General features: G+C 50.8%; 1 protein-coding gene across 5 annotated transcripts; it reads left to right on the top strand.

Annotated features, from left to right (window-relative positions):
• The first annotated feature begins 7173 nt into the window (after nt 1-7173).
• On the top strand, nt 7174-25166 carry INPP5B (inositol polyphosphate-5-phosphatase B). Of its 5 annotated transcripts, XM_050909837.1 has the most exons (23): nt 7174-7230; nt 7382-7461; nt 7931-8028; nt 8406-8435; nt 8917-9027; nt 13554-13647; nt 15038-15074; nt 15165-15208; nt 15912-16013; nt 16424-16538; nt 17206-17322; nt 18186-18373; nt 18972-19083; nt 19246-19355; nt 20272-20407; nt 21025-21135; nt 21795-21957; nt 22115-22350; nt 22935-23048; nt 23436-23520; nt 23913-24040; nt 24296-24407; nt 24738-25166. In XM_050909837.1, the coding sequence occupies exons 1-23, from the start codon at nt 7174-7176 to the stop codon at nt 24860-24862; spliced, it is 2505 nt and encodes an 834-aa protein (XP_050765794.1). In that variant the 3' UTR covers nt 24863-25166. The 5 variants fall into 5 exon arrangements, with proteins under 5 accessions (XP_050765794.1, XP_050765793.1, XP_050765791.1 ...); XM_050909836.1 differs by having other exon boundaries at nt 13557-13647; nt 15038-15208; XM_050909834.1 differs by having other exon boundaries at nt 15038-15208.
• The last annotated feature ends 600 nt before the right edge of the window (nt 25167-25766 follow it).

The raw sequence follows: 25766 nt of genomic DNA, 5'->3' as shown, positions 1-25766 counted from the left end.
GCAGACCTGTACTGGGGTGTCTGCCCCTGCAGCTCCCTGCACCCTCCGGCAGCCGACTGCGGCGCTCAGCCGCAACGCAGGCAGGAGCCAGGCAAGCGCCCCGCAGGTGCCTTCTCTCCCCGAAGGTGCTTGCAGCCGGTGCCCCAGGGGTGCTCGGGGCCTCCTGCACGGCTCAGGCACAAACACCCCCGGGGAGAGCACGTGCTCCTGCTCAGCGGAGCGGCTGTGCCCTGCGCTGGGTGCGCTGCTGCTGGCACAAGAGCTGGAGCCAGAGATTGTGCTGGGCTGAGCTGCAGGGGAGAGGCAACTGCCCCTCGGGAGTGGGTACCCGGCACTGCTGGGGTGCGTGGCTGTGCTGGCCAGCACCGTGCTGGTGGCTCGGGGGGTTCAGTCTGGGGTAGGCAGCTCCCAGACCCCTCCTGCACTTGTTCAACCGCCTCCTGCTGCAGCTGTGGCTGAAGGGGCCTGACTGTTGCTCCCTAAAGTCCAGGCAAGCACCGTGACAAGGGTACGAGTTATCTGGTTATTTATATGTTAGATGATTTCTGGGTTGAGAGCCTGTTGAGATGACCTGGACTGCAGTTTTCAGAGGTGCTGTTGGTGGGTGTTGTAACTGCCAGGCACTTATTCCTGCCTGAAAAGCGTGTCCTGCTGCTGCAGGGACCAAAAACGGAGTGCTGAACAACCTGGATTTCCCTGGTGTCCCATGGTGTCCAGAATAAAGGCTGTAGAATTTCCTAGAAGAAAGGTTTCTTAAAAAAAAAAAAACAACTCAACAGGAAAAGTCTCTTTTAGGTAACTTGTCCTGATGTTGTTTCTGCCACCTCATCCCGAGCTGTGCGCCGGGCAGACGCAGGGAGCGTGTGCTGCAGTGACTGCGGCAGCGACCGCTGGACTGTCCCCTCCTGCTGCCCAGCTCTGACCATGCCTCTTCCTGCCAGGTCCCGGGTGAAGCTGCTGGTGGATGAAGATGGCCGGTGGCCGATGGCTCGTCCCCCCCATTCAAGGTTAATGGGGGCTCTGCTGTGGCACGGAGAGCGGCGTCCGTCCCGGCGTGTCCAGGACGTCCGTCCCTGCCCCAGCTGTCGGAGGCTGTGCCAGAGGCTCCCTGGGGCGAGGGATGGCCGCTGGTCGCCTGGGGCTCTGGGCAGGTGGGGGGGTCTTTCTGCAGCAGGGCTGGTCTCCTGCAGCCAGCATGGGTCCCTGACCTCAGGTGTGTCTGTGGGGCTCCCCGCGACCTCCCCGAGGGGAACTGGCCACCACCCTGCTCCAGGGAGGCTGGTGGGAGCTGGATTTGGTGTTTCGAGGGCGAGCTGCCCATGCTGCTGGGGAGGCTCTTTGGGTTGTGGGTAAAATGGGCGGCAGACGTGGTGGTCTCAGTTGTCCCCGCTCTGTTCCAGGCCTGCTGTTCTGCATCTTGGCTCTGAACCTCTGCACCCAGGACCCTCTTGCCACAGCAGGTGAGCTCTGCATGCCAAGGGAAACCTGGGGGTCCTGTGGGGAGCGGGGCAAAGGCAGTGTGGTGCAACGGGGACTTTGTCCCTGTCCCCTCCAGGCTGTATTCTGTAGAACGCAGCTGCGCTGAGGAACCTTTTCTCAAGGTTTTGACCCCAGAAAAGCCTGTTCTTCACATGCAGCGTGGCTGGAAGGGGGAGGGAAAAGCTGTTGTAACATCTGTCCATAGTGCTGCTGCGGTGGCCTGTTGTCTCTGACCTGCTTGTTGGGCTGCCCGGTCGCTGGTTGCAAACGGACCTTGTCTGGGACATCCTGTCACTGACTGCCATCCACATCCCAACCACAATGTGACTGATGCTTCCCGCAGATCCCTTTGGACCGTGCCGTGGCTCAGGAAGGGATGCAGGGCTTGCTGAGCGCGAGGTTGGTGTTTCCTTCACCAAAGGGGAACTTTGTGTCTTCCAGAGCACAAGACGGCCGCCAACGCCTCGGTGGCCGCCAACGCCTCGGTGGCCGCCAACGCCTCGGTGGCCGCCAACGCCTCGGTGGCCGCCAACGCCTCGGTGGCCGCCAACGCCTCGGTGGCCGCCAACGCCTCGGTGGCCGCCAACGCCTCGGTGGCCGCCAACGCCTCGGTGGCCGCCAACGCCTCGGTGGCCGCCAACGCCTCGGTGGCCGCCAACGCCTCGGTGGCCGCCAACGCCTCGGTGGCCGCCAACGCCTCGGTGGCCGCCAACGCCTCGGTGGCCGCCAACGCCTCTGTGAATGGTACAGAAGAAACACTGGTAAGGAAAGGAATGGAAAGAAGCTGTTGGCCGGGCTGTTACAGCCCCACAGACAGGGTCTCTAGCCCAACTGGTCTCTTGCGAGAGCCAGGACTCCCATGAGAGCATCTGCTGGGGTGGAAGGGGAGCACCTTGGGCATGGCGGGCGGATGCGCAGAGGCAGCCCCTCCAGAGAGCAAGGCCGTGGTTGGGGACAGCACCGCGGTGCTGTGCGAGGAGCCTTCGCTGCACGGTGACACCCTGGTGTGTTCTCCCTCCAGCTCACCTGCCAGAGCTTTCAGTGCTCTGGGGAGAGGTGTTACCAGGATGAAGCCCATGCCAACGAAACGGTGACCTGCCATAATGAGACTTACTGCAAGGTACGGAGCTTGCTGCGACGGAGGTGCAGGGGGGCTGTGATAGGGAAAGTCTGTTTTCCCTTTCTTTATATTGGGAATCCACAGTACTCTGTTAAGTCTGTGTCAATGTCCTGTTGCCCTTCTCTCTCCGTGGCACTCCGTCAGTTATTTTTGCTCCTTCATAACGGCATCTCGTCACACTCCTAGCATTTCTTTCCTTTGGCTCTGCTATTGCAGCTTTATCGTTTCTCCAGCACGAACTACACAGCCAGGTGCAGCAGCGCCTGTGGCACGGAGATGTGCAGGACCAACAGCAGCGTGAGCACGCAGCAGTGTGTCCTGGACTGCTGCAACTCCCCCCTCTGCCTGCAGCTCAATGCCAGCTCCTACGGTAACTGCCCACAGGGTCCTCAGCAGCGGTCTGAGGGTCTGAGGTTAATCCTGCTGCACAGGAGGGAGATGGGTGGGCAAAACCCATTGCAGAGGGCTGGCTGTGGCTGCATCGCTGCGTCCCCTCTGCCCTGGGGCTCGCTCTCTCCTTCAGAGCCAGGCGAGGGGACGGGGTGGCCCAGCAGCTCTGGCCGCAGCGTGAGCTGTGCTGGTGAATCTGTCCTGTGTGCGGCTGTGGTGGGCTCTGCGCGGGATGTGTGCTGGGCACAGCCTCACAGGGCTCCTCGTGTGTCTGCAGGTGACCTGCCACCCGCCACTGCGCCGCCTACGACCACCACCACCACCCCCCGAGCTCCCCCCCGAAACGTAGGTACCGGCCGGGGGGTTGCTCTGCCGGGGGCTGCGGCCGCTGGGATGGCTGAGCTCCCACCTGAGCGGGGGGCAGAGGGAAAGGTCCCTGCTGCACCTGCTTTACAGGGTCAAAAGCTGCCCCTGGAAGGGGAACAAATCCTTAATGAGCTTTGAAAGAAAAGAGTCTGTAACGAGCCATGTCAAACGGGCCTGCTCCCAAGCCCAGCACTTTCATCGGTTCAAACCGTTTGAACCAACTGCATGGTGAGCCTTGCTCGCAGCCGCGGGGAGGGCATGGGGACTGACGGGGCACTGCAGCATTTTTCCTGAGCGTGTGTGGAGGGGAAGGTGCTTATCTTTGCAGAGCCCTGTTAAGAGGAAGGAAAAGGAAGCTTGAAACTTGTTTGCTACGCTGGTGTTTCACTAAAGCTTCCTGCAGTTTCAGATGGGGCGCTGTTAGTCTTTTGTCTGTGTATCTAAAATGCCTGAGACAGCACTGGCCAAATACTGCAGAACAGAGGGGGGTTTGGAAAGGAGCCCTCAGGAAAGAAGGGCTGTCTGAAGTTCAGTTCTTGTCCTGGGAGTCCTGCTCTCCAGACTGATGAATATGCAGTGTCTCCTCTGGTCCTCTCTTGTAGGGGAAAGTGTGCGCAGCGTTCTCCTGTCATGGGGACGGATGTTTCAAAGGCAAGAAGACTGTTGCTAGATGCATTGTCGGGCATGACTTCTGTGAGGTATGGCCTTGGGGCTAAAGAGCAGGACAGCCCAGGAGCGGATGTGCCCAGGAGCCTGCATGGTTCCTGTAATGCGAATACTAAAGGCTTGGCCAGACCCCCAGGCTAATGTCTCTCTCCTCCTTCCAGATGAAGAAGATTGGCTTGAATTACACGGCGGGATGTAGCAAAGCCTGCAAGGCTGCCAAACCAGTCTGTGCCAGTGGGATGAAGGCTGCCTGTTACCAGGAATGCTGCTCAGCTACCCTGAAAGCTAGCTGTCTGAAACTGGATGGCAAAGTTCATGTCAATAGCGCTGGGCAGGTGACTCTGGCCCCGCTCTTGAAGCTCATGGCATGTGGGGTGGTCCTTCTCCTGAATTACAGGGTCTCCGCTTCCCTCTGGGGCTAAGCAACAGTCCGGGTGCTCCGCAGCCTGCCCTCCTGCAGCACACTCCTCTTGTGCCCCTTTCCTGGGTGGCTGTTTAGGCAGGAAAGCCCTTTCATTAGCACACTTAAGCAGCAGTAGTTTTTCCCCGTCTTTCCAGTAGCAGCTCCTGCAGCTGCCCTAAGGGCTGGGGCCCTTCTGGCCTGGCTGGCAGGGTACAGGTTACTGACTGGCTGGCTGAGCTGCTTGAAGCTGGTCCTGAAGCCCACACAAGGAAAACTTCTTTCCCCTGGGGGCTGCTCGTGTAGCATGGTGGCAGCACTCTTGCACAACGAGCAGAGGGCCGCCACCACTGCTCCTCTGGCTGGCCCTCGGTGTCTGCTCGTGGGCAGCTGCACTCGCTTGGAGTTCACTACGCTTGGCTTGGTAGCTGCCCTGCACAGGCCCCTGCTGCTGATCCCAAATCCCACCTCTCATCCCTAAGCTCCACTCTAAATCCTGCACCTTCCCGGGACTGGTGAGTCCTGGCTCCAGTTTGGTGTCTTACATTTCAGTGAATTTTAAATACTTGTAATCAAGACTCCCCCAGTGTATCCAGAGGAAAAGCACTTAATCTATGCTCTAAGGAAGCTACAAAGAGGTGTTCTTCCCTGCCCTGCCAAAAACCTGCAGGCCTGTGAGACTTGCAAGGGAGTTACTGTTCTGTGCTGCTGGGACTGCAGATGCTGGAATGAGTGACCTCAGGAGCAGGAGCAAGAGGGTGTTAAGCCTGCTTAAAAACCAGAAAATTCTGCCCTGACTGAAGGCACGGGGTCTGCTCTAGTTAATAATCTGCTTGCAGCACAGCCTTTCTGGGCACCCTCTCACTTGTTAGCTTAAAGCTGCTCTGGTATTGAAATATCTCGTCTGGGTAGGTAGTAACTCCATGTTTCATCTCCAATTCCTAGGCAGGAAAATGGGATTAATCTAAAAGTGTCTCACATTTTAGATGGTCCTGTTTCACATCTGTGATTCTCTACTGCTGAAGGTAGAGCAGAGACATGAGCATTAGCCTGTAACGTGAACCACCCCCCCGGCGCTCCCCCCAGCCTCTTACTGCATCACACGGAGCTGGCGCGTAGCTTGTTGGGCGGAATTCACCGGTGTCAACACGCTGCCGATCGATCGTGCAAACACACGCTCTGCTGTCCTCTGCCACCGTTGTCTCTTTAAAGAAAAGATTGCAAAAATATAAAAATCTGTGTGTCAGCCCCTGCTCAGCGCCGGGGGCGGTTTGAGCGTGGCCGAGCAGGACGCGACTCGTGGGAAGGGGAGGGAGAGCCGGGGTGTGCTGGTTTGAGGCGCAGCGCTGGCTGGCCCTCGGGAGCCTCGCGCTTTCGCTGGCAGAAAGGCTTTGCTCTGCCAGCCCTTACGGGGTGCTGCAGGCTGAGAAGCCGTGGTGCAGCGGATGTGGGGCTGGATGAAAAAGGCCTCACGGAAACGATAGCCTGCCCCTTCCACGTTGTGGGGCAGCCTCAAACAGGTTGCTGTTCTGGTGCATCGAAACCGCAGCACAGGGTTTGGGGCATGTTTTTAATTTCTTTCAGGCCACAATGTCAGCATATCCACAGCAAGTGAAAACAGGATGAAACCCAGGGTTTTTCTATCTCAAAAATACCACCCAGCGCCACGTTTCTTGTAAGAATAGAGGTTTAGCGTTTACAGCAGATATTTCAGACAGTTCTCCTTTCGTTTCCTCTTTGCAGTCTCTCATCCATTCTGCATGGCTGCTGGTGCGCAGAGGCAGCAGTGGAAGGGCAGACAGCAGAGTGGTTACTTTGACAGGGACCGCTCGGGTTTTTCCTATCTCTAGATCTTGGCTGTTGCTCCTACATCTGTTTAAAGAGCTGACTTAGGCCAAACGCTCCTATCTCTACTATGCAAAAGACTCTGGTGACATTTTCTAGTACCTGCTTACGCGCTCTGCATTTATTAATCTGCATAATAAACCGGCAGCTCAAAAGTTGGCTTAGGCCAGCCGGGTCTTCTTGAAATTCCCCCCAAAAAATAATTCACGGCTCTGAAAAAAGAGCGTCTCCTGATTTTACTGGGAAATCAAGCTTTCCACCTTCCTGCCAGCCCCAGAGCTTCCTCCTCTCCTCTCCCTCTCCCCCTTCCCCTCGGGAGGGCTCTGCAGGGCGCTCCCGGCCGCTGCCCACCACCCCCGCCGGTTTCGCCCCTTCCCAGCCGTTTGCATCCGGGAGCGCAGGATCCCGTCGGTTGTGAAACCACCCGCAGACCCGCTGCCGCGGCGGGGAGCGGCGCCGGGAGCTGCCGTGGGGCCGCGGGCGCCCTCCGCCCCGGGCCCGGTCCTTCCGCACCGCGCGGGGCGGCCGGCGGTTCCCGGGACGGCGCCGTTATTTCCGGGGCCCCGGCCTGCAGCACGGCGCTCCGTTAGCCCTGCGCTCCGGGACCGGCCGGTCCCGGAGCGCAGGGCTAACGGAGCGCCGTGCTGCAGGCCGGGGCCCGCGCCGGGAGGGCTGCGGGCGGCCAAGGAGCCGCCGCCGCCGCCGCGGGGAGGCCCGGCCGAGCGGGCGCGGGGCGGTGCCGGCGGCGGTAGCGGCCCCGCCCGGGGAGAGCGGAGGCGGGCGGTGGGGGGGGGTGGGCCGGGGGCCGGGCACGACACGTCGCGACAGCCGCGCTGAGCGGCCGGGCCGGGGGAGCCGCCGCCGCCGGGGGCCGGTGCCGGGGAGCGCGGCCCCGCCGGTGCGGAGGATGGACCAGTCGGTGGCCATCCAGGAGAGCCTGGCGGAGCGGGCGACGTGCCGGATCGTATCCTTTGCTTCGGCCGTGACTCGCGCAGACGCCTGCGGCGGAGGCCGGGCTGCCTCTCCGCCCCCCCCCCCCCCCCCCCCCCCGCCCGGTTCTGGCGGCGCCGCGGGGCGCCCGTCTCTCTCCGCTCTTCCTTGACCCTCAGCCGAAGGCGGTGCAGGGCGTCCTGGCTGCCGGGGAGAGCGTGGAGAGCCGGCTGCTGGGCCTCGTGGAGCGCTGCGGAGAGCACGCGTGGGTGCCGGAGGCCGCGTCCGCGGGACGGTGCAGCGGGCGGGAGGGCAGGGTGGTCCCGGTGGGCAGAACATAGGCGGAAAAGCCAGGAGCTCTGCGGGACTCGTACAGGCCTTGGAAACCGCTCCTTTCTATCCCAAAGACTTTCTACCGGGGTGGAGTCCAGCAGGGCAGTGATTTGAAGGCGTCGTGCCTTGGCATGTCGCCTGCTGTACGTATGGATGGTCAGCGAGAAAGGGCCAGGCCCCAGAGGCTTTGGTCCGGTGCGTTTTGCCAGTAACATAAATACATTCTTGTTTAAATGACGGGGTAAGCAGGCGGGTGGGCACACGGTCGAGAAGTTGCTTTGGGATTTGCGTGAGGCTGCGCTGGCAGGCGCTGCTGGATGGGACGGGGTCTGTCTGTACCTGCAGCGGTGCCAGAATCGAGGAGGCATTGCCTCCATTCCATGTCTGCTCCGTGCTTGCAGGATCTATGTATACACTCACCGGCGGATGGCCATCACAGCTGAGGATGTCTGCCTGGAGAAAGTTATCCCCATCACAGAAGGGTTTGCAGTGGAAGAAGGTACTAACGCACTTTGGTATTTTAGTGGCCACCTCCAAAGAAAGGGATGAAGGGGTTTGCCTCCATATTTTGTTGTTCTGCTTGCTGAGATTCGGGATCTATTCAGCCTTCACATTTTTTCTTCAATTTGTAGTCCCTGGTAACGCTTATGCAACACACAGCATAGCTGGAAGGGCCCTGCTAGATTAATTGCTCTGCAATCCAGAGCGCCCTGTGCCATGGCCTCCTACCCCGGCAGGTTTGTTCTGCCTGTCTCTGTTCGTACGAGGAGTATTTGGGGTTTGAGGAACTTGGGAAGCTCGCTAACCTCAAAGTATCCGCGCGGTCTGCAAACCTGTCGCTTAGCTTTGTAACTGAACCTTGTTTTGCTTTTACAGTTGTACTTGACAGTGACCTTCATGTCATCGGTGAGTCCTGTTGTTGCTTTAATGCCTGTGTTACAGGCGTTCCTGGGCCCTGCACCAGCTACGCTCAGTGAGGCGGGGGGGGCTCTTCTGATCCAGACTGTTGACTGGGGGGATCTTGTCTTGCTGCTGTTGGGGAACTCGGCGTGCTCCTTGCCATGATTCAGTTCACGCTGACGAGTATTGTCACCCCGGTTCAACCAAGGGAGCGATTTTTTCCAAATGCTTTTAAACTGCTACTGGAAGATTAATTATTGCACTGAATGAGCAGAATAAAAATTATTATGAATGCTGATTTTTATATTTTTAAATGGCATTCTTATGTAAAGCGTGGAAAAGGAACATGGTAAGAAGGTATGGGGAGACTTGTTGCTGAAGTCTGCAGGCACGCGTGCACCAGCTGCTGTAGAGTGGAGAAGCAGCTCGGTTTCTGAAGGCTCGTCAGCACTAACCACAAGAGCTCTTTTTCTCCCGATGTCTTTAGGCTCTGACGTGACTATCCAGATAAGTTCAGAAGATGATCGGCTCACGGTGCGGTTGCCTTTTGGTTCCCACACGCGCACGTTCCTTCAGGAGGTCAGCAGGTGCAGCGCAGGTACGAGCTCTGCCGTGTGCTGGACGTGGCCCGTGGGGGTGTCGGCAGTCTCGGCTGGCGTGTTGCATTTGCATGTTTCTTCTCCGCGTGGAAGAGCCGCGTCGGCCTCTCTGCTGCCGAAACTCGCGCCGAACTGTAACGGTTTGCAAGCGTGACGATTCTCCGTCATCAGACAGCTCAGCAGAGATGATCAGCGAGTACTGCGGCAAGCAGCCCGCTGCTTGTGCGGTCCAAAGGCCCCATGGAAATCCGTTTTGAGCCAGCGCTGTGAAAGACCAGGCAGAGTTCCTGGGGCGGCAGCTCGCGTCGCGTCCGCTCGCCCTGTCCTCCCCTCGTTCTTACGGCCTGCCCGGCGGGCGCAGCCTGCCGCCGTTTTCACGGGTGGCGGCCGGCGCTGCCTGCTCGGGGCACGGCCACGCGGGTCGCCCCCCTGCCCACGGTCGCGGCCATCCTGGCCCCGGCCCCCCGATTCGGTCGGAAGGGGCTGGCCGTCGTTCCCGCTGGGCGGCCCCGCGGAGCTCTGAGCGCCTGGGTCGAACCCCCGCGGGAGAGGCGCTCGTAGCTGCCGCCGCGGCTGCCTGCGGCCACGCCGGGGCGCCCGCGGGGCTGCGGCTCCCGGGGCCGGGGCGGGCGCTGGGGCCGGGGCGGGCCGGGGCGGGCCGGCCGGCGGCGCCGAGCTGCGGCGATGTCCGCGGGCGGGCGGCCCCGCCGAGGTGAGCGCGGGGACCCGCCGGCTCCCGCCGCGGGAGGGGACGGGACGGGACGGGACGGGACGGGACGGGGAGCGGGGCGGGCGGAGGAGCCGCCGCGGGCCCGGCTCGTCGCGGGCCGCAGCCCGGAGTCTGTCCGGGGGCCGCCCGACGCCCAGCGCTGGCCCCGGGCGCTCGGGCAAGGCCTGGCCGCCCTGCGAGGGGGGACGCCCGCGGCTCCGGGGAGGCGAGGCGGCCGGGGCCGGGGCCTGACCGCCCGCCCGGGGCTCCCGGCGCCTTGCAGCGCGGCCGGAGGGCGGGAGCCGGCGCGGGGCGGCCGGCGCGGCGGGTCCGTGGGCAGCCCGCAGGCACGGCTCCCCGCTGCCTCCGGCGTCCTCTCTGTGGGCCGGTAAGTCGCGGGCAGCGGGAGCAAAGCAGGTCGCGCAGGTACCACGGGAGCAGAGCTGCCTGCGCCGCCGGGGCTCTGTCGGCATCGCCCCGTCCAGATCCCGGCAGCCGCCAGGTATCCCGGGCGCTGCTGGCGAGGGTCGCCAGGGTCTCTGCGGCTTTGCTAGTCCGGTGCCGCTCCTCTGTGCGCTCTGCCTGCCGGCTCTCGGCTGCTGCTGGGCTCTGCCGCGCTCTCTTGGCGGGATGCCATCCTCTTCCTCTTGCGGGGCCGATGCTTGCTGCACATGCCTAATCCCCGCGGCTCCCGGTGCTCGTTGCCATTTCCCTCTTTGCAAAGTGCGCGGGTGAGAAGATTCAGAGAGCTAAAGCAGTTCCTGGAAGTCAGCGTGGGATTCAAAATCTGAATTATACCATTTCTAGTTTACCCGCCTTCGTTTAGGCTGGGCTCCTCTTAGTTCATGAAGGCACAGTTTGCTATTGCTGGCATTCCTTCTTTTCATTTCTATGTTTATCAGTAGTGTATTAAAAAAAAAAAAAAGAGAAGGGATGAACTTTGTAATTTGGGGAACAGCGCAGCAGGGGTTGAGCCAAGGTAGGGATCTGGGAACATCCCCTCAGATGTGGTGTTTTAACTTGTAGCTTGGAACTGACTGGGAGGGACTTGGGCATATCTGTGTGCTTAGGAGGAAAAACATGCTGAATGAAACACAACCCTGGCTCCTTTGTTGGTGTGTTTTTGTTGTATCTGGAGCACAGTAACACTCTTTGAGTGGTAAGCTGCTTGGGAAGTAGTTCTCCTATCAAATCATGCCTTTGAGCTTTGACGAAGTTGCCTTTTCAAGGCTTCATTGTGTTTTTCTTGAGTCAGAGGAGTCTAGGGATATCTTTTTTATTCCCCCCCCCCCCCCCCCCCCCCCCCCCCAATATTAGCAGGAGAAAATGCTCTCTGCCATCACTTGGGGTCTTTTGGAACACAAATTGATATAGAATGAGGTTTTGTCTGCTGTTTTCTAGGAATAGCTGTAACTCATTCTGTCCTTAAATGAACATGCATTCTGAGCTAGCAACTTTCATATGCAAATCAAAGCACATTTAAGTACTGTGTAAATGCTACCATTTGCTAGTAGAGTGATATTAGTTCATTATATCTTCTGTGTATTAAGGCTGGCTAATGAATGAGAGCATCTATAAAGGGATTTAAATGTGCTTTACCTTCTATGGTTTATGTTCACAATTTCGGTTAAAACCCCTACCTAAAATCCTGTCTGCGTGCATGCGTGTGCAGTCACAGTCACATCTGCAGTGTTGTTTCATTTGGAACCCTGAAAAGAACAAACTTACTTCCCTCCAGCCCGGAGTAGCGCAGTCCGCATGGACTGTTGCTTACACTTTCATTAAGTGAAGAGCAGACTCGCTAAGACTCGTATAACTAATGTCAAGGCTAATTTAATTCTCCCTTTTGAACACTAAGCATGGATCCTACTTTATCCAGAAGATATGATACATTTTCCTGCTGTAGAACAGTACTATAATGTCACTGCACATGTTTAATAAGAACATCTTTATTACTGCTTGAATCTCTTCTAACTGCAAATCCTGTCTGATTCAGGCCACGCACATTCTGCTGTTCTGTAATCTCTGCACATAGCTCTTTATTTCTGTGCCCAGTTCAATTATTGAACAAGGTCATTATCTTGCTAAAATATTCCACTTCAGATTGCTAACATATAGATCCCTCTGGCTAGAGCAATCTGTATCTAGATATAAATTTATCTAAAGGAAACAGCGCTTTTCCAGTGCTAATCTCTTTCTTACGAGAATCCTACCTAAAACTGATTTCCGCTAATGAGGTTAGAATGCAAAAGTGTGATATATGACTGTGATCTTTGGATCACGTAGCAGCTGTGTCAGCAGCACTGAGCAGGCACGCAGGTCTTGCCGGTCTGGCACTCAGGCCTTCTGCGTGCTGCCAAGCGGCATCGTCCCGTCTGGGTAATAAAGCCTGAGCTTCTGCTCCCTTCCTGTTACAAAAGTAACGCTTGTCAGTTAAAGTGAAAGCTCAAGTTGGTTCTTGTCACTGTCAGGATGCATTGCGTGGTCGTTATCGGGAGAACTCGCAGAGGCTCAAGCAGCGCTGGTTAAGTACTTGAAGCCTGTGGAGATGTGCGGCTCTGTCCCAGCATATCGAGACCACGCTGTGCAGTGCATCTCTGAACGGCGTACGCTCCCGTTCAATTCTGTGTGACTTTGGCTGTGTGATCTGTTGTGAGGTTTGGGTCACGTGCTCTTCTGCAACCAGCCTCTGATAAATCCTCTTACACAGTATTTATTCTCAGAGGGCTCTTGGGCAGAAGAGGTTTTCCAAGCTGAGAGTATGGCCACTTCTTGTCAGCTTGTTTATATTAGAAGTGCTTAGGTAAAGTACTGCAAGTTCTGTTTCTGGTTTGCGCTCTCATCCTGGAGAATGTACTATGACAGCAATAACATTTTAATTTTTCTGGATTGCGCTCACTGAAGGAGAAGCTCAGCTGAATGGCTAGAACCTTATAATCTTAAGAACAATTTCTATATCATCATTAGATTTGTGTGCTAAGTAGCATAATCTTGAGATTGCTGTTTGTGCATCTTAAACATGGAGACCCCCACGCAGAATCCTCTTTTTTAACTGTTATTTTACCACTTGTAGAAGCAGAATGTTGTAACTGAAAAAAAGTGCTGAAAGACTGGTCAAATTTTGCTAACATAGTGGGATGTGTCTAGTGTCACACTTGTATTTAGTTATATTTGCATGGCAGCAGCCCTGTTATTTTTTTAGGAATGTGCGGTTTGCATTGAGGCACTTGTTTCTGCTGAGCACAGTGGGTTCATGTGGTGACTCTGTACTGCACTGTCTCCAGAGGGGAAACACTTGCGCTTTGCTATGTATTTGCAGATAGGTAGAAACCCTTTAGATGGTAGTGTGGGGTTTTTGTTTCCCCCCCCCACCCCCCTTTTCTTCCTTTCTTTGGACTTCCTGTCTTGCTTCAGAAAGGAAAAACCTGTTATTAACATACATTTTTTGGATTCCCAGGATAAAGCCCTGGATTTTGTGCTGCTAAGTCCTGGTTTGGCTTAGCTGTAAGGGAGAGCCAACAGCAACCTGCTCCAGCAGCGGGCCGGCAGCATACAGCAGTTGTGCTGCTCTCCATGGCTGCACGGCATGCTAGTGTCAATTCTTCCTCTGAAGGGGAAGCTGCATCGTCACAGAACAGTTCTGTCAAAATAAGCTGAATCTATCAGATAACCGAAAGAGAGACTGCGGGGCACTTTGTTTCTCCACACAAATCTAAATTATATTCTGCTCACAAATTTTTGCCAGCATTTGCATAAGTGTGTTGATACATTAAAGAACTTTGTGTTTAATGTGAAACTTTTTGGTTTTTTTACCAGAAGTGGTTGGCTCTGAAGGCATCAAACAGAATGGAAAAAAGCTTGCAGTTAGTCAGAACCGGAGCCACGACAGCACCGATAAAAGTGCTCCCAGGTATGGCATCTCTCTTGCTTCTTGTGTACGTTTGGTGAAGCAGTTGAAGGGAGAGTTGTGCACGTCAGCTCTTTGTGGAAGGTCTAGTGAGGAGTAAAAGTGGTGGCAACGTTTCTTTGCCGGTTTAGCTATGCCTCCCCCTCACAGAGGATCTCTGTATAGTGACAGTAAATATATATAGCACCAAAGTTCTGGGCCCTTCTGGGTGATTGTGTATGGATGGAATGAACTGCGGTGGGCAAATTGTTGATGCTTTCATGTCTAGAGGAAGAAAAGGAAAGTGCAGAGAGCTTTCTGTCTGGGCTTTCTGGTTTTGAGCTGGCAACGGAATGGGGAAGTTGGTCTCTGGTGCCAGTGTGTGAGGTCTGTGCGCACGCCAGTGCTCGAGCAGTCTTGCGGCTGCATTATCTAGTTCCATCTGCCAGCGACCGTGTCGGTTGCAGTCCCCGGAGGTGGAGGGATCTAGAGCAGAATTCAGCAACTTTTTGAGAAGAGAATTTGCAGATTCTAGTTAGGAGATAAAAAAGTTCAGCATAAGCACGCTGTCAAAAGTTTAGTGGGAATTTCAGCACAGTCTCTCAGAGACAGTCCTGCTAGTCCCCTATTTGGGCATATTTTTGCTGTTTAGTGGGACAGGACCTGCTAGCGTTGTTTATTTTGAATTCAGAGAGCTTTGGCTTAGGGCCACCATGTCTCATAGATACACCCTTTAAATGTTACAGTTTCATTTTCCAGTTCCCAGGACTTTGTGGACCCTGCTGCATATCCTTCAAAGTCTGTCTGTATGCTGTCCTTGGCACTGGTGTGCAGGTTGTTGACCTTAACTTTATACCATCCACTTGCTTGTGGGAACTCCCAAGCTGTGGCATTATTACTGTTGCAAAAGGAGTTTGCAGAGCCATGAGATCCTAAATAAAACCACCTCTACCTCCACCCACCCTGTGCTGCCTCCTTCCTGGGCAGAGCTGGGTGTTTTCCACCAGAAGGCTTTTTAAACAAACACAGTTTCTCATTCTTCTGCTGAGGTCAGAAGGGCTGAGCAGAGGCAGCGGGAGATGAGATTTGCATCTCCTTGCTCCAGTAAGCAGGAAGGGTATACAGGTTTTGTATCAGCATCCAAGCGTGAGTAAGGCCTGCTCTGAATCAACAGGCTGCACCAGGTTAGTGAAAACTGTTTGTTATTTCAGTTAGTTAAACTGGTTTTATCTAGAGATCTGAACTGTTCTAAGAAATGCTTATTTCAGTCTTGTTTGCTTATCCCAAACATTGATTATCTGTCTTTAGTGAAACAGACAGATAAATGCGAATCAAGTCCTTGGTGGCAGAAATAAGCTGTTTAGGGTGTGTGTATATCCTGGATTTCATCATGAAGTTTTGCTTTCATTTGCAGGCAAAACAAACTCAAACCTGAAGTGACAACTGAAATGGTACGGTCCTCCAGCGTAATGGTTTCAAACAAGGCTTCAATCTTATCAGAACCAAAGTTTGGACTAAGAGATACTATTGTTAAATCTCAGCTTGTACAAATGGAGGATTCCTACACACACATCCAGAGCTTCAGGTAATGATCATGCCTGAGAAGAACTTATTTTTGCAGGGGGTAAGTTAGTTAGCGTAAGCTGTCAAAATAACTCATGTTCGTTATTTCACCTAGTATCCCTGCAAATAGGAAGTTTTGTAGAAAAGTATGATCCATACTTTCCAGAACAGCTTTCTTTCCTCGTTTAGGCATTAGCAGAGAAGAATTTCATTCGTGTCCCTGTCAAGGCTTGCCTCATGGTTCTTGTTGAGAAAATGGGCTTTTTGAAATGACTCTTTCCTGTGCTTATTTCAGACTGTGTCTGGAAATGCATCAATTCTGTGCACCTCTGGCCTTCTCTCTCACTGCTTCTGTTCACTACTTATGCATATAATTAGGACCAAAACTTTACTGTGGTTGAAATCCTTTTATGCATGTCATTCTAGGAATTTATCATTTCAAACTGCTACTGCACAGCTCTAGTCATCTTTTTTTTTATACTATACATAAAAATGTGTATCCTTCTGTAAAACATATCTGTAAAGATGCTATTGTAATTAAATCATTTTAGGGATTTAAACTTTGTCACATTTTCCTAATTCCCCCCCGGAAACATGTTACTCCTAAATAGTTATATGTACTATAGTAATAGTACATAATAGTTATAAGTACATGGGTTAATAATAGTGGTATTTCCATCAGCTCTGCAATTTGCAGCTCTGGGATTCAGTATATTTCTTTGCAGATTTTTTGTTGGGACATACAATGTGAACGGTCAGTCACCCAGAGAAAGCCTCCAGCCTTGGCTGAGATGTGATGCTGAGCCTCCAGACATTTACTGCGTGGGGTGAGTCTCTCTTCCTGGCCCGTCCTTCCAAACCTTGACTGTGGGTTGCTTGCTTGTGAATCTGTAGCATGGAGGTGTTCAGCTGAGGCACCACAGCTGAGGAATGTTTGCATTGCCTTACTCCATTGCACAGCTTTAGAGTGTGTGTTTGCATAGCCTGAAAGGGCTGTTATTCTGGTAGTGCTTGGACTCTCTGGCACTGCAGTGTTACAAAATCTTTAATGCCATTCCATTTAATACTAATAGTAATTTAGCTTTACATTTAACGTACCTCTAAAATCAGCATAACTGGATTTGAGTTTTCAGTTATAAATTTAGTGAGTATAAATTGATTTAGTTCTTTCCCAGAGGAAAGGGCTGGAGAGTTATAAACAAGTGCATGCATCCATGGGTTCCTTCCTCTAACACAGTTTCCAGGAGCTTGATCTGAGTAAAGAAGCCTTCTTTTTCAATGACACACCGAAGGAAGAAGAATGGTTTAAAGCTGTAACTGATAGTCTTCACCCAGATGCCAAATATGCAAAGGTAAATGTGACTTTTGGGGAGGTTTGACTGTGGAATCATTTTCCACTTGGGCCTCTTTTCCCTTTGCTTTTTCTTGTTCTCAATTGCTGTGTCTTCCAGAGGCTCATTGCCTGCAGGCTTTTGCTCAGTCAGAAGTGCTCTGAAGGCGAAGTAGGTAGTGTTGCTGTGCAGGGTGCCGAGGCAGGGGGCAGGACAGGAGACCAGAGCTAGGCATCCACGCATAAAGGAAGCTCCTGCTGTCTTGGGCGAAGAGAATAGGAAGTAGCTTAGCTGCTTCCGTGTCTGTCTCCGCAATGCATGGTGGAATGAGTTGAGAAGGTGTCTTGGTAGGAATACTGCTTATGTTTTGGCTCCTGCTCCTTAGGTCTGCTTTGTCTCTTGTCACTGTTGTTGAAGGAAGGCTCCTTCCATGGGCTGTGCCTGTGCTGTAGGTTTTGCTTTGGGCTTCAACTTCATTTACTGGGGCGTTGGTCCCTGGCTCCTTCCTGTGCTGTGCTGCTGGAGTGCCTGTGTCCTGTGAGCCCAGCTGGTCTGTCGGATGAGCCTGGAGCGCTCTTTTTCTTCATCTGTATTTTGGTGACCCGGGTTCTGGGCTGGGGGGCAATGTGCCTTCTCTCATCAAACCTCTCCCATTCTAGAATTTAATGGAACAGGATCTGTTTTTCAGGTGAAACTTGTGCGGCTCGTGGGAATCATGCTTCTGTTGTATGTGAAAGCAGACCTTGCTTTGAACATCTCCGAGGTGGAAATTGAGACTGTGGGAACTGGAATCATGGGGAGGATGGTAAGAATGGCAACTGTGCATGAGAAGGGGTGAGATTTAGAAGAGCCCTGGAGAGCCCCTTTCCTTAGATGTAGTGGTCATTCTTCCAGCTAAGGGATGCAGCTGCCTTTAGAAGCGCATAGTCCTGTCCCTGTGCCAGCTCCGGGCGTTGCTAGCGGGAATTGCCACATGCTGACAAAGGCTCAAAGACCTTGAGGGAGAATCTTCTCCGAAGGCTTTTTTTTCTGATTGCACGTGCTGGGCTGTGTGGGGCCTTGCTCTCACGTGATTTTGATGCTAGCTGTGAGTTTGCCCAAAGCAAATAACACAAGGAAACATGAGTAGAAGAAACATGTCTATCCAGGTTAGTTTTCCTGAGGAGGACTTCCTGGCCTCTTGCCATTCCACACTATTGGAATGAAGTCTGTGCCCTTTGAATGTAGTTTCTGTGAACATTGCAGCTATAACTTGTCAAAGGTATTTTTGACCAGCTAAGCCATGTGCTTCCTCCTCCATTTACAATTTTTTTATGGTTTGTGTTGAAAGATCCAGTTTGTTGCTAAATAGGTTTCGGGACTTGCTGAAGTAACTGACCAGCTCTCTTACTGATTTTAATTTCCTTTTGTACTGGCCAATTCCTGAATTACAAACTGAGTTCCATGTGCTTGCTTGCCGTGTTCTGTTGCTGTGTGCAACCCTCACATGAGTTACTGACTTGAATTCATGAAGTAGTTATCACTAATTGGCGTTTTCAGACTTTTCCGTCCTCTGGAATTAAATGGTCTGCCTCAATGTCTTCTGGCTTGTCCACTGCTAGTAACTCATTTGTGGATTCATCTGTTCTGTAGAAGCTTCTGACCAACGTCTTTGTCTTTATCTTTCAGGGTAACAAAGGTGGTGTTGCCATAAGGTTTAAATTCCATAACACTAGCGTGTGCATTGTGAATTCTCACCTTGCAGCTCACACGGACGAGTATGAGCGGAGGAACCAGGACTTCAAAGATATCTGCTCTCGGATGCAATTCTGCCAGTCGGATCCAAATTTGCCCCCTCTCACTATTGGCAAACACGAGTATGCTTCCCATCTGACCGTGTGAATCACTGCATGTGGCAAGGAAGAACCTTACGAACGTACTGGGGTGTGAGGTTCTCTCAGCAGGGGTGTGAGAAGGGGTGCCCAGTGATCTAATTGTCAGCCTGGAAGGGCCAGAAATGCTTTACTGTAACCCTGGTTTTGAGAGTGGTCACCTGTACAGTTCTGACAAGTCACTTGCCTTCTTATGCTCTTCCAGGCCTTGGTTTATTTTCAAGCATGAAGTGGGAATGGGGCAATAATATGCATCGGCTTCCCCAATGGGTTGTGGGATTTAGTCAGTGTGGAATATTAAAAGCACCAGTTATTAAGAGGTAGTGACAAACTTGCAGAACAGGAATTAAAACCAGCAAAGGTAGAAAATGTAGCCTCTCTTTCAAGTTTTCATTCTTACTTGTTCTCTCTGATGGAGAAGCAGACACAGCATCCACCTGATCATGTTGAGGTTAGAAGAGCTCACGCTTGTGTTAGATGGTTTAAGGCACTGCTGCGGAGCTGTGCTTCCAGCTCGTGGCCAGCTTGCGTTTTGGACATCTGTAGGCCTCTGTGCAGACTTCTGGTGTACATTCTCTTTCAGTGTGATCTTATGGTTGGGTGACCTCAACTATCGGCTGGAGGAACTGGATGTGGCAAAAGTGAAGCAGCTTGTAGATGAGAAAGCATTTCTAGAGCTTTGCCAATATGACCAGGTACTGATGTCTCGCCTACCTGCACGTGGTGCTGAGGGTGCCAGTCAGTAACTGCACACGTACTCCTTAGCCTTCTCTGCTGAACATCTCCCTTTTAGCTCATATGGGAATTGTGCTTGAGCTTATTTAAAATCAAATTTTTCGTCTCTTTTTCTTTTATAGCTAAAGAGGCAAATGAATGCAAATGCAGTCTTTGAAGGCTTTACAGAGGGAGAGATTTCTTTCCAGCCAACATACAAATATGATGCTGGCTGTGATGACTGGGACACAAGGTATGGCGATTGCCTTGTATGTGATGCTACCAATGGCTAATGTTATCATTGAAGGAAGTAAAAACAAAGCTAAAAAGAATTGCAGATCTAATGGCTATAAATAGGAACAGTTCTGAGATTATTGCTGTTCCTCTCCCTTGGCTCCAAAATCCATCTCCAGTTTACATCTATTTATGTTGCTTTTCTTCCACTGCTATTTGTCAGATATTCCTAATCTTTTTCCCAGGAAGAATCCATTGGGTTTCCTCTTACTTAGAGGTGTACAAAATTAAGGAATCATTTTAGTTAGTTTCATTCTTTTTGTTTGGTTTGGTTTGTTTTTTTTCCCCAAGCAAAATCTTTAGGACCTTTTATTTGCTGATATCTGCTATACCTACTCAGGTCAGACCAGCTTGGGTTTGAAATGGTGCATTTGTGCTGTCTGTAGCTGAGTGCATTCTCCAAGACCATGAGAACCATCATTCCTGTAATGCACTACACAGAGTGGCTGACCTGTTCTTGATATACCGGGAACATTGGCTTCAAGTGTGGGAATGAAATCTGTGCAGCAGTCAGTGGGGGGAAAAAAAAAAAAAGTGAACTTTAAATGTAGAGCCTGAGTTCTTATTTGTCATGGTTCTTATGGTCAAAAGTATCTCTGAGTATTGCTTTGTATGTTAATTGTATCAAAAGAACAAAACAAATAATTGCATCTTTGAAGAAGTAGAAAGTAAAGCATGATCTAGAGATACCTAATAGTAGACAATCAAACTTTTTATGACTACTCAAAGAAACTGTGGAAAGTACAGCTTTGATAGAGAACTAGCTCCAGGCCATGTCAGGAAAACACCGAGTCTCTGGGGGAGCAGTATTCTGCCTTGCATTGTTACTCCACCTGAACTGTGCCTGTAAACTGTAATTTTTACCTCTGTTTTAGTGAGAAGTGTCGTGTTCCAGCGTGGTGTGATCGGATACTCTGGAAAGGGCAGAACGTTGCTCAGCTGAGCTATCGCAGCCATATGGCGCTGAAGATCAGTGATCATAAGCCAGTTAGCTCTGTGTTTGTTATTGGGGTAAGTACGTCAGTGCTGAAGGAAATAATTCTGCTGACCTCGTCTTCTGTGTGGAGAGAGGGGGAAGGAGAAGGGGGGTTCTCCTGCTGATTTCCCTCTCCTCCTGCTTTTATGGCATCCACGGAGAACAATGGCTTAAAAGGTGGACTAGATAAGATACTGAGATAGGATTGTTGTTCATAGTAAGCTAGGGTTGTGTTAAGTGATACTTCAGTTAAGCAGAATAATGCATGAATATCTGTACGTGTTTCTTCAGAAGTGTTCTTTTGCCTCTTATTTTCCTAGTAATTTTCACAGAAACTTGCAGTGCAGGAATGCCACATCATTGACAACACAGTAGTGTGTTGTCAAATTTTAATTTTTTTTTTTTTAGGAAAAAAAAAGAGCTGATCTAGTACTGACTGGGTGACTCTCTTGTTAGTTATGGCAAGGTCCTTTACTGTTGGATCCTGAGGAGATCTTGGAGCATTAGTGCTTCACGTGGCTCTCTTCATTACATGTGTTGTATATGCTAGTGTGCTGCTAAAATCAAATCACTTCATACGTTTCCAGCTGTGTTACAGCTCTCCTGCAGAGGCACAGTAAATGCCAGTTGGTGCAGTGTGTGTCCTTTTCAGGTGAAGGTTGTGAATGAGGAGCTCTATCGAAAAGCCTTTGAGGAAATAGTGCGCTCCCTGGATAAGCTGGAGAATGCCAACATTCCCTCGGTGACCCTCTCCCAGAGAGAGGTAGGGTATGTTCATGTGCTGTGGCTCGCTGGAGACACTGAGCGACCCTAGACCCCAGAAGTGTATTCCGGCAGTAGCAGTACATTAGGTGGATTCTAGGCCCTGGGGTCTGGTTCCAAAGAAGTAGAATATTTTGACTTCAAGCTGTTCTTTGTTTACAAGCCCTAGAAATATTTGTTTCTGTTTAGATGCAGGTAAATTCCATTCACAGTACCAGGCTGAAACGTAGGGCGTATTACTCCCTGAGGTGGGGGGAGAGAGAGTAAAAGGGTAGTTTGTGGCCCTTGCTCTGACTTGTTTGAAACATAAAATGTAAAATCTGAAGGATTTGGAGAAGGTCACAAAACCGGCATTTGCTTTGTGTGTTGGGGCCTAAAAAAGATAAGCAAATGAGACATTTGAGGCTACAGCTATCTTGTTCTCAAGTTTCACTGAGGTTATTTGAGGGGAGCATGTTTTAAAGGGCCCACTGATGCAAACGACTAGCATACAGAGTAAGCAAATGTAATCCTATGCAGTCCTGGAAGAGATGGGGTACGGGAGCAAGAGGGTTAATCTGGGTATCTTGCTGCTTAATGATTAAACTTCAGGACAGGAATTGCTGCTGGTGCTTGGCAAGGTGGAAGTGGCTGATGATGTTGACTGACATTTGTTTCTAGTTCCATTTTGAGGATGTTAAATACATGCAGCTGCAGGTAGAGAAGTTTACAATCCGCAATGGACAAGTGCCCTGCCAGTTCGAATTTATCAGCAAACCAGATGAGGAAACCTACTGCAAGGAGTGGCTGATTGCTAATCCCAGTAAGGGCTTTCTGCTATCAGGTGAGCTTCTCGTTGTTCATCTCATGTTAATGAGCTAATATTGTCACCTTCTGGCTTAGTTCTCTCTGCTATTTTGAGAATGTTATGCCTATTTGCAGGCTTATTGGTTTAATACCTTTTTTAACTGAGTACAGGTTTTTTTATCATCTTCTGGCAGATGCTGAGATCACAATTGAATTGGAGGTTTTTGTTAATAAATCAACAGCTACACACTTAAACTCTGGAGAGGAAAAACTTGAAGATATCTTGGTCTTGCATCTTAACAGGGGGAAGGACTATTTTCTATCTGTAACAGGCAACTACTTGCCAAGTTGCTTTGGGTCTCCCATTCATACGCTGTGTTACATGAGGGAACCGATCCAGGACATGTCGACAGAATCCATTCGGAAACTTGTGAGTTAAAGACAAGATTCCCTTCTGAACCCACGAGAACCATTAAAACTAGATGTTAACTCCTGTTTATTGCTAAAGAGCCTTCTTCCACTTCCCTGGTCCATAGTCTGAGAATGCTGATACAGCTTGTGCTCTCCAGTGCACCATCTTCACACCTTGCATTAGTTCTTCACGTGGATGAACCAACCCATTTCATATAGAGAGCACTGAAAGTAAGATCCCATTTGCTCTGCGTGCACATTTAAAAAAGGTGTGCAACTTCCAAATGTAGACCTTTTCCCTGGAGCCTTTGGCTTTTTCCACATTGAATGGAGATGTGTGTGTATATGTGAGCCATGATGAGACGTTTCCATAGAGCTGAGTGTTCATGAAGCGTGTTTGAGAGCAGCTTGTTTCTTCTGTCTGGACTTTTGATATAAATGTGCCTGTTGTACTAGTGTTGTGTGAAGACTGGTGAGTGAAGCTGCACAGTTTCGTAACAAGTCTTAATTCTCAGGTGTAAGCTTTGTGAAGCATTTTTGCAGAACTGAATGAGAACTTGGCTAGCTGCCTTTTTTCCCCTCCCCGCCTCCTCCCTCTCTCAGACCCTGATGCCACTAGAAATGAGTGATGATGCTGTTCAAGCTGAAAAGCCTATGGACATTCCAAAAGAGCTGTGGATGATGGTGGATCACTTGTACCGCAACGCTTCCCAGCAGGTTGGCAGTGTTTGTACTGGAAACACAAAATAATTTGTTTGCGTTAGGCTTAGTTTTGAAGAAGATACTGGTAATAGCAATCGTTGCTAACTGTGGATGTTCGGCCAATGGTAAAGAGAGATAAAGGACATCTGTGATAAGTGATCCTGGTGCCCCGGGTTGCACTGTTTCATGATAGTGACCTTGTCTGTGTGTGGCATGCACCAGCAGCTGTCCTTCTGCATTGCGTTCTCCTGCAGTGCCGCAGCCTTACTAGAGCTGCTTATGGTGAGGTTTGTGCTGATAACTACCAATTTGGAGAGATTTTTCCAGCCAGATTATAATGACATTGCTCTGTTTACCCAAATAACTTTTATTTTCCTTGAGACTGTCTAATGGTCTTTGCAGGAGGACCTGTTTCAGCAACCAGGCCTCAGATCCGAATTTGAGCAAATCCGAGATTGTTTGGACAAAGGAATGCATGATTCCCTCCGTATCCTTTTAGACTGATGTCCAGTAAGGCTCACTATGCCTTAGTGATCAAAGCTGAAAAAGATTTTATGTCTTCTATGCTCCACCATGGTTTTTAAATCGCTGTCTCTCATCTCGGGGTAACTGAGATCTGCAGTTCCTCGTTACTCCTTGTAATCAGTACGAATGCCTCCGCTAAGTCCTTGCCATGTTGATGAATGATTGTTGATGAATTACGTAAGTGTCCGACTGCCAGCGGAAACAGCTTGCTATGTGGAGTCAAGTGCTTTAATTCAAAGCTGTGAACAATAGGAGGAGTTCTTGGAGACCTAAGCAAATATTAATGTTTCAGCAGAAATACAACCAAAATAGATTGCGCTGTGCTTGCCTCTTCCTTAACTGTCTTTGGATCAGTTGGCAGCAACCACTCGGTAGCAGAAGCCCTGCTGCTCTTCCTGGAAAGCCTGCCGGAGCCTGTCATCTGCTACAGGTTCTACAGCAGCTGTTTGGAGAGTGCCAGCAACTACCCGCTGAGCAGCCAGGTATCGCCGGCTTCGCTGTGAGACTGTTTCTGTAATTCTGGAGGGAGGGGAGGCAGACTGTTTTATGCCAGACCAGGAACAGGTTTTTGCTCTCAGAAACTTAAAATCACCTGATAATAGAAAGGATCTAGAACTGGTGCTTCTTGGTTATTAAGAGCTTGTTAGTATTTGCAGACGGGGTGATGTAGATAAAGCTGCTAAGCCATTGCCATGTCTTCAATATAAATGTTGGTGTTTTTTTTTTCCCCTCCTCAGATTATCTCTAACCTGCCAGGGTGCCATAAAAATGTATTTGAATATCTAATGGCATTTCTGCGAGAACTAATGAAAAATTCAGGGAAAAACCATTTGGATGTGAATATTCTTGGTAAGGCGAGCAAAATAACCATTCTGTTCAGAGGGGCTTTGCAGTCTGTGTAACAAAACACATTTCTCCAAAGTGAGTGCAGTCGTGGCCTCTGCTGTTTTGGATTTAACGATGAGCAAAGAGCCCATAGAAACAGTCATTGCAGTAGCCTGGAAAAAGTTGCAAAGTGGCTCAGAGATGCACGGGTCATCCGCTTTATCTTACCCCATTCTGAAGCCAGGCACTCTCTCACCTTGACTAACTGGGGCTGGTGGAATTACCCTTGACATCCTGCTGCTGACGGGCTCTTATTGTGTCTCTGTGTGGCTTTTTTTTTTTTTTTTAATGCAGCTAGTATATTTGGTGGCTTGTTACTTCGACCTCCTCCTGGACATCCTACACCTGATATAACTGAAAAGAGGAAAGCTCAGCAATTTATCCATCAGTTCCTCTTGAGAGAAGACAATTTACCATGAATTTCAGATGCAGCTAATCTGATTTTTAGATATCAAACTACTGTAAAAATATTTTTTTGTACAGTATACTGGCTTTTTTTTTGATATCATAGTATTTTATACAAGTTATTACTTTTGAAGGCACAGATGAGGCAGTTTGAATCAGGTGTCACTGTTTAAGCTGTAAAGTGTATCAAATTTTTAAATAAGCTGTATGTAGACAAGTGAAAATATAAAAGCTGGTATTTACACTGTATTTTATTTAACTTGTATTAAAACTTAGGATTTTTAGTCCTTGTTATTTAAATAAAAAGATCTTGGTGCATTTTTCCAGTCTATCTGCCCATTTTGAATGTTGGCTGCTTGAGGCTCTTAGTTTGTTGACAGTGATTTAAGTCACGTTGTGAAAGGCCTGGCGCAGCCCCCTTCCATGGTTTAATACCATGTCTTGGGTAGCAATACGGAGGCGTTACACGAATCATTCTGTGGTCTTCCACTCCCCACCCATGTAACTCTGTAAGACCATGTAGCAACGTGGACTGGTGACCCAATGGAGGTAAGGGACCGGTCTGCAAGAAAATGGGTTATTTAAAAAACCTGCGGTGGCTGGCGCGTACGGTGGTGCGTGTGGTGCTGCAGATGGTAAGGGCACGGGGGGAGATGCGGGTGCTGCCCTGAGGAACAGGGCCTCCACCCCAGAGGAGCCCCAGGCTTTGAAAATACTGAATAACGCGTGGCGGTGTTCGCTGTCGCTGGGCGCCCGCAGCTGGTGGCGGCTGCTGCCTGACCCGTCCTGCGGGGATCCCGAGACTCATTTTTGAAAATGCTGAGGTAAAAATGGAGCATCGAGGAAAACTTCTCTTAGCTTTGTGTGCTCTACGTCGAACTTGTGCCAGTCATGGAAGAAATGGCTGTTTTTTCTATC

The sequence above is a fragment of the Gymnogyps californianus genome, chromosome 22, assembly GCF_018139145.2.
Source record: "Gymnogyps californianus isolate 813 chromosome 22, ASM1813914v2, whole genome shotgun sequence".
In the NCBI taxonomy this organism is placed as follows: domain Eukaryota; kingdom Metazoa; phylum Chordata; class Aves; order Accipitriformes; family Cathartidae; genus Gymnogyps; species Gymnogyps californianus.
The sequence above is the reverse complement of the archived record's forward strand: the minus strand, read 5'-3'. Positions and strand labels throughout refer to the sequence as shown.

Excerpts from the sequence above, each read along its gene's own strand:
- INPP5B (XM_050909835.1), top strand. The coding sequence starts at position 7,174 with ATGGACCAGTCGGTGGCCATCCAGGAGAGCCTGGCGGAGCGGGCGACG. Across the intron at positions 18,374-18,971 it reads CTCACTATTGGCAAACACGA|TGTGATCTTATGGTTGGGTG; the intron begins GTATGCTTCCCA and ends ATTCTCTTTCAG. Across the intron at positions 19,356-20,271 it reads TGTGATGACTGGGACACAAG|TGAGAAGTGTCGTGTTCCAG; the intron begins GTATGGCGATTG and ends CCTCTGTTTTAG.